The 11,104-nt window shown below is 39.4% G+C and overlaps 2 protein-coding genes across 2 annotated transcripts; both read left to right on the top strand.

Annotated features, from left to right (window-relative positions):
- Positions 1 to 6,529: 6,529 nt before the first annotated feature.
- LOC107783472 (uncharacterized) lies at positions 6,530 to 8,228 on the top strand. Its single transcript, XM_075243304.1, has 3 exons — positions 6,530 to 6,820; positions 6,917 to 7,453; positions 7,548 to 8,228. Exons 1-3 carry the CDS (start codon positions 6,530 to 6,532, stop codon positions 8,226 to 8,228), a joined length of 1,509 nt encoding a protein of 502 aa, XP_075099405.1.
- A 2,216-nt stretch (positions 8,229 to 10,444) lies between these two features.
- Positions 10,445 to 10,885, top strand: LOC142176191 (uncharacterized). Its single transcript, XM_075243303.1, has one exon. It carries the CDS (start codon positions 10,445 to 10,447, stop codon positions 10,883 to 10,885), a length of 441 nt encoding a protein of 146 aa, XP_075099404.1.
- The last annotated feature ends 219 nt before the right edge of the window (positions 10,886 to 11,104 follow it).

The raw sequence follows: 11,104 nt of genomic DNA, 5'->3' as shown, positions 1-11,104 counted from the left end.
TATACCATACCATCTCAGGATAATTTGAGAACTTCACCTTCCTTCCGAGCCATAAACATCTACGTACTAAATTGGTCAAGAACCTTCCATTGGTCCCAATCTAGCAGAAAAATCACTATACATCCCATGCTCTGCATGCCCATAGAAAATATACATCTCTAAACTGTGGTAAAAACCATCAAGAACTCTGTGAGTTCCCTTTGCACAAATCAGACATGTTAGGACTGAATCCTTCTAACTCGATCAAGCAAAGCAAGCCATCAAAACCTAAGAGCATCGCCGCAAAATACCTGAAAGAACTCATTACCTCGAACACACACAAGGAATTAATCATATCCTTACCATACCGATTCAGTCTACTATCAAACTATTCCATCTATCTAAATTTCCTTCTGATTCATTTTCAACTTGATATTCTCTCTTACTGTAGTACCACAATTCCTCAACCCAGGCTCACCACACGAGGCCCAAGCACAAGACCACACTGTCTAAGACCTATAAGCCGCTGAATACTCACTCAATTACTCCCAGAAACACCACATTCCAAAACACTTTACTCTGAGGAACTTCCTGCTAATCTAAATCTGTTACCTTTGTTTTCCTGATACTGATACATAGATTCCTTTATTCAATATAGAAATATCACAAGTCTTGACCTCTTCCCATGAAAACACAGTTTCTAACCCCATATACAACTTTAAGATACCCAATTGTTACATGTAGAACCTCGAACACATTAGAACTATTCTCGAGAGTCACTCACTCTCTTCAAACTACAATTAGCCTGATCAAACGAACAGAACCACCCATGCCTCATTAGCACTCTGACACCGCAGAATGAAATCCTCATCCCAACATATCTAGGCAACTTCCTGCTCTATGCACCGAGCATTCCTTAACAACAACAACTTAAGACACCCCGTGATTTTTCTTACTCTATAAAGCATAATATAACCTTTGTCAAATTTTTTCCTCTACTCGAGTTATCCTCAGTCTCAATATCCGCAAGCCATAACTGATTCGCCCGTACGCCTCAAACTGGAACCAACATAGCACCTAACCGTGCAACCAACTACTCACAGCAAACTCCCCCAGTTGGCTCGGTGCAATAGATCAAAATACACTTGATAACTCATAACACTTATACTCTATTGATGCCACAATACCATAGTGAGATTAAGCTCAAATCCTTTTGTAAGCTTGTGAAAACACAGATCATCTAGTATTTTAAATCTTCTGCAAATCTCGTATTCATCCCCACAACAGTTAAGCCCACTCTCTTAAGCGACCCGAAATTTCAAATTTCAACACGCACTTTTCACTTACACATGAAATCTTCTAACATACACATAAGGATCACACCACTTCAGAACACTTCGCAAGAGATAACCCACCTGCTTCGCCTCAATCTAACATTTCTGTATACCTTCCACCGTCATATACATTACACAGTCGCTTGGTCTTCCTAAGTTTGAACTCGTACCGCAACATAAAATTTACTTCACTCTCAACTGGAAAACATGAAAAGATTCTTCACGCGCCCATAACTCAGGGCTATACTTCGAATCAAGATGGAATTCAAGCACCTAATAGTTCTTTTATCCTCCATCCGGCCTTCCTCGTTAGTTCCAAGTCGCATAGATACATCTCGCAGTACTAATATACTCACCACACAGTTATCCAGCCGTCACTTCCACTAATAGGGGCAATACTGAATATATAAGTGCAACACACTTGCTCAAACAATCAGCACCTCGGTGCTCAAGCCACAGGCAAAGATCCGGCCTCAAGTTCTCTAGACTAGCCCAATATCAAACTCACAGAGATCACATCTCGCCCCTTGATCAGGGAATCACAAGCCATCAAGGCACGTCTGATACTGAGCGCTCATGCGCGAGCGCGTGGAAGGAATTTCAAGAGTTGCTTTTCAAGCTGGATCAAAGACGCACAATAAGAATTCAAGAATGTGAAGTTTTTCCTAAAGGTTGCAGCCTCTCGAGGATAAATACAGACGTCTCTGTACCGATCCGCGAGACTCTACTAAACCTTCTCATGACTCGTGAGACCTATGTAACCTAGGTTTTGATACCAACTTGTCACGACCCAATCCCCGATCCGGTCGTGATGGCGCCTCTCGTGAAGACAATGCCAGCCAACTAAACCTAATACATCCTATTTAAAGTGGTTAAACAGTTCAAAAGCAGTTTAAATGTGATTAAATGATAATAATTAGCGGAAGTACAACCCGACATAGCCCAAACCGGGGTGTCACAAGTCACGAACATCTATTATAGTATAAATACAACTTCAAGGCCTGAAACATATAAAATAGGACTGATAAACAAAAGGAAAAGATGCGGTGCTGCGAAGGTTGGCAGTCACCTCACTAAACTTCGATAACTTAGCCTCCAACCAGCTCAAAACCCGCTACCGGGTGAACAAATACCTGCATCTGCACACGAGGTGCAGGGAGTAAAGTGAGTACTCCAACTCAGTGAGTAATAAAGGTTAATAATAACTGAGCAGTAAGAAATCACGAAAAATGCATCAACATATTGTATAGAGCGGTCTAAAACACTTTGAATAAAAGCAGTGAAACTGTGAAATCCTTGGAAAAAACATCTTAGCTCAGTTTAAACCTCTTTTAAAAAAATGACTTTTTCAACTGTTACGCAAATGAATACAAACAAATAGTGCAGATAAGCACGAAAATCCGCCCCTCGAGCACAACACTTAATTAACAGATAAATGTTAGACGATCAGATAGATATCACGTGAAGTAGCACAAACAACAGATAATGGCAGACAGATGAAGTAAAGTAAACACGTAGAACAGTACTAACACCGCTACAACGGGCAGCCCGATCCATATATCGTTGCGGCGTGCAGCCCGATCCATATATCTCGTCGACGGCGCTCACTGGGGGTGTGCAGATTCCGGGAAGGGCCCTTTACGGCCTAAGCGCAATATCAAGCCATCTCGTGGCATCAAATCTAGGCCCTCCGCCTCATATCAATATCAAGTGCGTGTCTCACCTCAATATAGCACTACGATATGCGAATCCGGGGTTTCAAACCCTCAGGATATCATTTACAATCATTACTCACCTCGAACCGGTAAAATCTCTAGCTCGCGACGCCTTTGCCCCTCAAATCGGCTTCCACGCACGTCGAATCTGTCCAAAATCAGAACGAATGCATCACAATATGCTAAGGGAACAAAGACCAAGCAAAAAATCAATAATGGGCACAAATCCCGAAATTATTAAAAACCCAAGCCCCGGGCCCACTTTTCGAAACTTAGAAATTTTTACATCACCGGGTGCCTTATCCTTCCACGATTTTATACATATCAACAACATCAAAATCGGAGTTCAAATGACCCCTCAAATCCTCCATTAAAGGCCTCTTAAACTCAAGCCCTAATCCTCCATTTTTAGCCCTTTAAACCCATTAGTTACAGCCCTAAATTTATGAAATTCTACAATATGAATGTGTTTTAAGTCCAAAATCCTTACCTCAACGAAGTTTCTTTGATTCCTCTCTTCAAAATCGCCCAAAGCTCCCAATTTCGAGTGCAAAAATGGTTAAACCCTTCAAATATCGCGAAGGAAAACATACATACATTCTGCCCAGACATGACCGCATCTGCAGTCCAAAATCCACTTTTGCGGTACTATATATGCGGTCAACACATCCGCTTCTGCGGAGTTCATTAAACCGGCCTAAGCCGCATCTGCGAACCACTTCCGTATCTGCGCTTCCGCAGATGCGATCCCTTTAATCACTTCTGCGGTCCAGCTCGCCTCACCCATTTTCGCTTCTGCGATGATACACCCGCATCTGCGGTCCACAAACCGCAGATGCGGAAATACCAGAAGCAACAAATCTAAAGCTGCAACACAAATTCCAATTTTCCCGCCAACCATCTGAAATCACCCCGAGGCCCCCGGGGCCTCAACCAAAAGCACGAACATGACCCAATACCTTATTCAAACTTGTTCCAATCATCAAAACACTTCAAACAACATCAAATCCATCAATTCACATCGAATTCAAGCCTAAGTTTTCTAAAAACTTCTGAAATACACTTTCGATCAAAAACTCGACCAAACCACGTCCGAATGACCTGAAATTTTGCACACACATCACAAATGATATAACAAAGCTACAGTAACTCTCGGAATTCCATTCCGATCCTCGGATCAAAATCTCACCGATCAACCAGAAATCGCCAAAATACTAACTTCGCCAATTCAAGCCTATTTCTACTCCAGGCCTCCAAAACCAATTCCGATCACACTCCTAAGTCATAAATCACCCAACACAGCTAACCAAATCATAAAAATTCCGATCCGAACTCATATACAAATAAGTCAACTCTTGGTCAAACCTTTCAAATTCAAAGCTTTCAACTGAGACTGTTCTTTCGAATTCATACCGATTTCTGTGAAAACCAAAATCAACGACTTACATCAGTCATAATACATCATATGGGGCAAGTCATGCCCGAGAACTGGCGATCAAAGTGCAAAAGCTCGAAACGACCGGTCAGGTCGTTACAACTCTAGTCTTATTTTTAGTGAAATTTTTTATTTTCTTAAAATTTCACATAAAAGCTTTTCAAAAAGTGACACTGGCCATGTACGCAAACCAAGAAATATTAATCGAAGCTAATGGAGGTCTCAAAACACGAAAATAAAGGCCGGTGCTCAGAATGACCAATCGGGTTGGTCGTCACGCAATCTATCCTCTGGTTGTTTCCGCTTTATTAAAAGAAACTCCATTAGGGGCCTCCTTAGTTTCTTTATGAAAATTGTGAGAAGAAGAAAACGCCTTACTCAATTTCCTGGCTAAATCATGTTCTTGCTTCTCGATAATTAGAAAGGGATTTCACTTTCCCGCTGTTGTTCGTCCCATGAGCCATGAATAGTTAAGAGTATCATTGGCATATGTCATTTTTTTGCTTATACGATTTAGGCATTCTTAATTTGTGGGTTTGATGTTATCAACAACTTTTTTTTTCTTCTTTTGGCTGAACAGAAATGACATGCTTCTAGCGCATAGAGAGGGTTTTTATTCGTTAGCTGCTTAGTGAGTAATGATCATATGAACAAGCTGGATTCCATTTTAAGGTACTTAAAAAGCCTTGCTATGCCACATATGGCTTGAGAAAGGAAGACGAATAAAAAAATAAATAAAATATGAACATTACAATATCAGCACAAAGGAAATAGTTGTGGACGGAGGAAAGGCAAAGACCAGCTATAAGCTTCTACCAATCTGCCATTGGAAGCCATCTCAAAGACCAGTTTCTTCAACACCCTAAAAGGGCACGCCATGAATCCCGGCCAGTGAATCACTGTACGCGAGCCAAGACAGAATCCCCGACGCTTTCCCAGCCGTATAGTGTTCCCTTTTCGCCGCCTCACACGGCGTCGAGGCCTGCACCATCCCAGTATCACACTTGAGTTGGACAATTGGGAAGACTCAAGCATGGCTGCAGTTAAAGCTGAATTTTCTAGCAGCTAGCTAAACGTTAAGTACTTAGGGTGGCTAGAAATGGCTGTCGTATATATAGGTGTGTCATATGTGTCTACTCTTTTGGATTTCGAATTGAAGCTTGAGAAAGAGATAGAGTACAAAATATTAAATGTATAAATTTAACTATAAGGTGATTAGATAGGAGCTTTTTTGCGGTTGTTTAAATTTTGGTAAACAGAGTTATTTGATATTTGTGCTGACAAAATAGCAAGTACACAGTTTAACAGTCGAGATACGTACATACAGTTTGGTCCGAACATCACTGTTATTAAAAACATTAATAAAATCACAAATCAACTCTAGATTTTGAATTTGGCTATGTGTGTATATGGAAGGTGAAGTTAGAAGTAATAATGATGAGGTCATTATAATAGCAATAATAAAAATCAATATTCAATAGTTTATGTACTGATGAAGCTGATGAACCATTAAATATTGTTGGAAAAGAAGGAATTTGGTTTTTTAGGGCATCTTTAGAGCTGGGTTGTCATCATTAGCGAAGATGGCGTTTTATTAAAAAACAAAAGAGATGAGATTTCCTAGATACAGTAGCAGGATTTCCGGAATAATACGGAGTAGTTCCTTATTTTGTTTCATTTTTTCTTTAGCAAAGTAGTTGTCCAAATATCTTTTTCTTCTGGTGGGGCCATGGAAAAATTGCTTTTTAGTTTTACCATTCAATAAAGCGATCACCGGGAGAAATGGTTTTACCACTGATTGCTTTTGTGTAGAAAGTTTAGTTTTAGTTTTACCGAAAAAAATTTATTTTGTGACTCACAGAACGACACTAATCACTCTTTTACCATTAATAATTATTCACTACTATTGCTTTTACCGTGCATGAGAAAACATGCAAGCCTATTACTGTACGTAATAACAACATTTGGATATATAAAGTACAACTGTTTATAATCTTGGAAATACACCAGTAACTGAGGGATTTGACCTAGAAGGAGTGAATTCTAATGCTCATGTCAAAATAACGATGGAAGATGTAAAAGAGGAAATAGAATACTGGCAAACTGCGGTTGTATGCTTTGTGCTGGAGTCAAATCCGCCTTTAACAGTGGTGGAGGGGTATTTCAATCGTATATGGAAGGATTTGGGAATTGATAAGGTAGCTCAAATTAATAAAAGAGTATTCATGGTCAGATTTCACAGTAATGAACGGCGTACGAAGGCAATTGAAGGGGGAGTGCAGATATTTGATCGAAAACCAGTGATAATTAAGCCATGGAAACCAGGAACAGAGATAATGAATGTAACAGTGGAACAGGTGCCTATATGGATTCGACTACTGGGCCTAGATCTAAAGTAATGGGGGCAAGCAGCTCTAACAAAAATAGCTGGGCTGGTGGGGAAACCTGTGAAGGCTGATACAACAACAACGAGAAAGGAGAAACTCATGTATGCAAGGGTAATGGTGGAGGTTCCTTTGAACAAAGCATATCTAGATTCAGTGATGTTTGAAAATGAATTGGGACAAATAATCGAACAGGAAATAGAGTATGAATGGAAGCCTACAATGTGTCAACAATGCAAATTGTTTGGGCACACAGACCAGCAATGCAGAAGAGTACAACAAAAACCACGAGCAGAACAAGTAAGAAAAGAGTGGAAGCCAGTGGAGAGGAATGAGCAAAAAGAAAAGCCATCAATAGCAGGGGAAAGCATGGAACAAAAGCCAAAGAATGTACAAAGAAAAGCTTTACAGAAGCAGATTATCATGACAGTAAGTAACTCTTTCTCAACACTGGAGGATCATGGGGAAGAGCAAATTGCAGAGGAGAGTGCTAGAGAGAAAACAATGACAGACAGGAGAAATAAAGCTAAAGGAATTATACAAGGAGAAGGTACTCACCAAAAAAAAAGGCAGCTCAACAGTAAGCTACCAGAGGGGAGTACAAAGGTAAATAGAGATGGGTCCAGGAACAGGGAGGGGAGGTACAAACACCCTCCAAAATGGATAAATTGGGATTTTGGAATGTGAGGGGTCTAAACAGGCAAGACAAGCAGAAATGAATCTGTTCTTACACAATACTAAGGTAGGCCTGTTTGGATTCCTGGATACAAAAATTAAGAGACAGAAAACATCTTTAGCTTCTCTTAATCTTTGTAATGGATGGTCTTTTAGTCACAATCTAGCTCATCATCCAGGTGGAAGAATATGGGTGCTTTGGAAAACAAATATATTCTCTGTAAATATCACTGATGTATCAGCACAAATGATGCATTGTGAGGTAGAACATAGAGGGACTCAACACAAGTTTCAGATAATATTTGTGTATGGGTTTAATGACCAAGCTTTAAGAAGACAATTATGGCAAGAGTTGGAGAAAATTCATGGTGTCACTAAAAAACCATGGGCAGTTATGGGAGATTTCAACTGTGTATTGAATAGAGATAAAAGGGTGGGGAGTCCAATCACAGTTTCAGAAATAAAAGAATTCAAAGAGTGTGTAGGGAGATGTTCACTACAAGAACTTAAATCATCTGGATCCTTTTTAACATGGAACAATAAACATGGAGACAATAGTAGAGTCCACAACAGGATTGATAAAGTGCTAGTTAATGGAGATTGGGTGATGAAATTGCCAGGATCAGAAGTTCACTTTGGAAATGAAGGACTCATGGACCATTGTCCAGCTCTGATTAACTGGGATCAAGGACCTCAAAGTGGATAGTACAGATTCAGATATTTCAACATATAGAGTCAAGCCACTGACTTCAAACAACAAGTGGAATATAGTTGTAATAAGGGGATTACAGGTACTAAGCAGTATAGATTGGTGGGGAAGCTGAATAGGCTGAAAGCCACTCTGCAAGGAATAAGAAGAACTTAATTTGGTGATGCAGAAGGGAAAGATGTGCAGGCAAAAACAGAGCTAGAGGAGTGCCAAAAGAAACTACAGAAAGATCCTTTAAACATAAGGTTGATTGAAGAAGAGGCAAGACTAGCTAAACAATATTCATACTGGAACCTGACACGGAACCGGTACCTAAAGTAGAAGTGTAAAATACATTGGCTGAACTCAGGGGATATGAACACAAAAATTTTTCATAGCATACTAAAATCTAGAAGAAATGCTAACGGAATTTTCACTATAAAAGACACTGAAGGGAGAACAAGAAATGATATAGAGGGGATTACTGATGCTTTTGTGAAATATTACTCTACTCTACTTGGCACTAAAACTGAGAATAGAAGAAGGGTATGCAGTGCTACTGTTAAAAAAGGACATGTAGTCTCAAAGGAACAAAGATGTATATTGGTTGAAAAGTTTACAACAGATGAAATGAAACAAGCTTTATGGGAGATAGCTGGAGATAAAGCACCTGGACCAGATGGCTATGGAAGGCAGTTTTTCAAGGATTGCTGGGAAATAGTTAAAGAGGATCTTGAAGCAGGAATAATGGAGTTTTTTAAAACAGGGAAATTATTGAGGGCATGGAATAGCACTGTGTTGACTCTAGTACCAAAATCAGATCATGCAGACACAATAACAGACTACAGACCTATAGTTTGTTGCAATACAATCTATAAGGTAATATCTAAGATGTTAGCAAACAAGTTGAAGAAAGTCCTACCAGATATCATATCCCCCAATCAAAGTGCCTTTGTGGCCGGAAGAACCATAGCTCAGAACATACTAATATGTCAAGACTTGGTAAGACTGTATAATAGAAAACAAACCACAAGTAGCTGTCTGATAAAAATAGACTTGAGGAAAGCTTATGACACAGTAAAATGGGAGTTTGTAACTGAAATGTTGCATGCACTGGAATTCCCTCAGCAATTTATCAAATGGACTATGACATGCATCACTACAATGCAGTATGCAATTGCAATCAATGGAGGTTGTATGGGAACATAAAAAGGGAAAAAGGACTTAGACAAGGGGACCCTATATCCCCACTGATCTTTGTCATTTGCATGGAATATTTCACAAGGATAATGAACATAGTTACAGAGCAGGTGGGATTTGAATATCACACTAAATGCAAACACTTGAAGTTGAATCATTTGTGCTTTGCAGATGATGTGCTACTATTTAGTAAAGGAACCTTTCAATCAGTGCTACTACTATTGAGGGGCTTGAAAACATTCTCAGAAACTTCAAGCCTAACTACAAATGCAAACAAGTCAAACATTTTCAGTGTCAATATGCCAAACCAGCACCAGAAGTATTTGATAGACATGACAGGATATCAGAACGGAAATCTGCCATTCAGGTACCTTGGTGTGCCTATATCAGCTAAGAGACTATCTAAAATGGATTGTGAAAACTTATAGATAAGATAGCAGCTAGAATCAAAGGGTGGGGTACAAGACATTTGTCTTATGCAGGAAGGGTGCAACTAGTGAATTCAATACTACTTCACATTCATAGCTACTGGTCAACCATATTTTTACTCCAAAGCAGGTGCTAAAAGGGATAACTGCTATGTGTAGAAATTTTATCTGGGATGGGAAACCTGTCACACATAAACCACCCCTAGTGGCATGAGATCTAGTATGCAGGGCAAAACATGAAGGAGGTTTGGGGATAACAGATATAATAAAATGAAATGAAGCCGCTGTTGCAAAATATGTATGGAATATTACCCAAAAAACTGATAACCTATGGGTGAAATGGATCAACACTGTCTACTTAAAGGAGAAGGATTGGGGCAGTACAAATGCTCCACTGATGTTAGCTAGTATTGGAAGAAAATATGTAGAATCAAGGAAATATTTGCTCCAGGCTATAATCAGAACTTATGGAGCAATGCCAATGGAAAGTACACAATAAAGGGAGGATACACATGGAGAATGGGAGAAAAAGAGAGCTGGACATAGAGAAGATGGGTATTGAATAGCATGAACCTACCCAAGCACAACTTTATTTGCTGGATCACTATGCATCAAAGGCTGCTGACAAAGTCCAGATTGTACAGCATGGGCATTAGCCAAGAAGATAGATGCCCAATATGTGGAACAGAAGAGGAAACCACCCAACATTTATTCTTTGAATGTGTATATTCACAGCAATGCTTAAGGGAGGTGTTACAATGGATGAACATAGGCATACAAAATACAGAGATAACAGGGATCTGGAGAAGAGTAACCAGACTACTTAAAGGGAGAAGATGCAGGGAAGTTGCCACTGCTATATTGGCTGCCTTGGTGTACTGGATATGGAAAGCAAGAAATATTGTTGTATGGGATTTCAAACTACCTACAACTACATACATTGTAAGGCAGATAAAACAAGAATGCAGAATGAGGAAGAGCACCTATTTGAAGAGCAAGACAAGCATTCAAGAAAGAGAATGGATTGAGAAAATCATGCAGAAATAGAAGAACGTATAAATAGGAAGAAATGTTTTGAATACATAGCTTAATATATATGTATATAGAAAAAAATAGGAGGAAAAGGAAAGTACTGAGGAAAAAGCTTGTAACAGATTTGCGGTGATGAAATAAAAAAAATTTCTTCGCCAAAAGAGAAAACTGTTTATAATCAGCTTCAACTGCATGCAAGTGAGATTTTGGTCCAACAGTATCATACTTCTCGAA

The sequence above is a fragment of the Nicotiana tabacum genome, chromosome 22 (assembly GCF_000715075.1).
Source record: "Nicotiana tabacum cultivar K326 chromosome 22, ASM71507v2, whole genome shotgun sequence".
In the NCBI taxonomy this organism is placed as follows: domain Eukaryota; kingdom Viridiplantae; phylum Streptophyta; class Magnoliopsida; order Solanales; family Solanaceae; genus Nicotiana; species Nicotiana tabacum.
This window is presented reverse-complemented; position numbering and strand designations above follow the sequence as displayed.

Bases quoted from the DNA above. Each gene is read 5' to 3' on its own strand.
- LOC107783472 (XM_075243304.1), top strand. From the start codon at position 6,530: ATGGAAGATGTAAAAGAGGAAATAGAATACTGGCAAACTGCGGTTGTA. The intron at 6,821-6,916 runs GTGCCTATATGG...AAACCTGTGAAG, and splicing joins TGAATGTAACAGTGGAACAG to GCTGATACAACAACAACGAG. The intron at 7,454-7,547 runs GTAAATAGAGAT...GGGTCTAAACAG, and splicing joins TACCAGAGGGGAGTACAAAG to GCAAGACAAGCAGAAATGAA.
- LOC142176191 (XM_075243303.1), top strand. From the start codon at position 10,445: ATGCATCAAAGGCTGCTGACAAAGTCCAGATTGTACAGCATGGGCATT.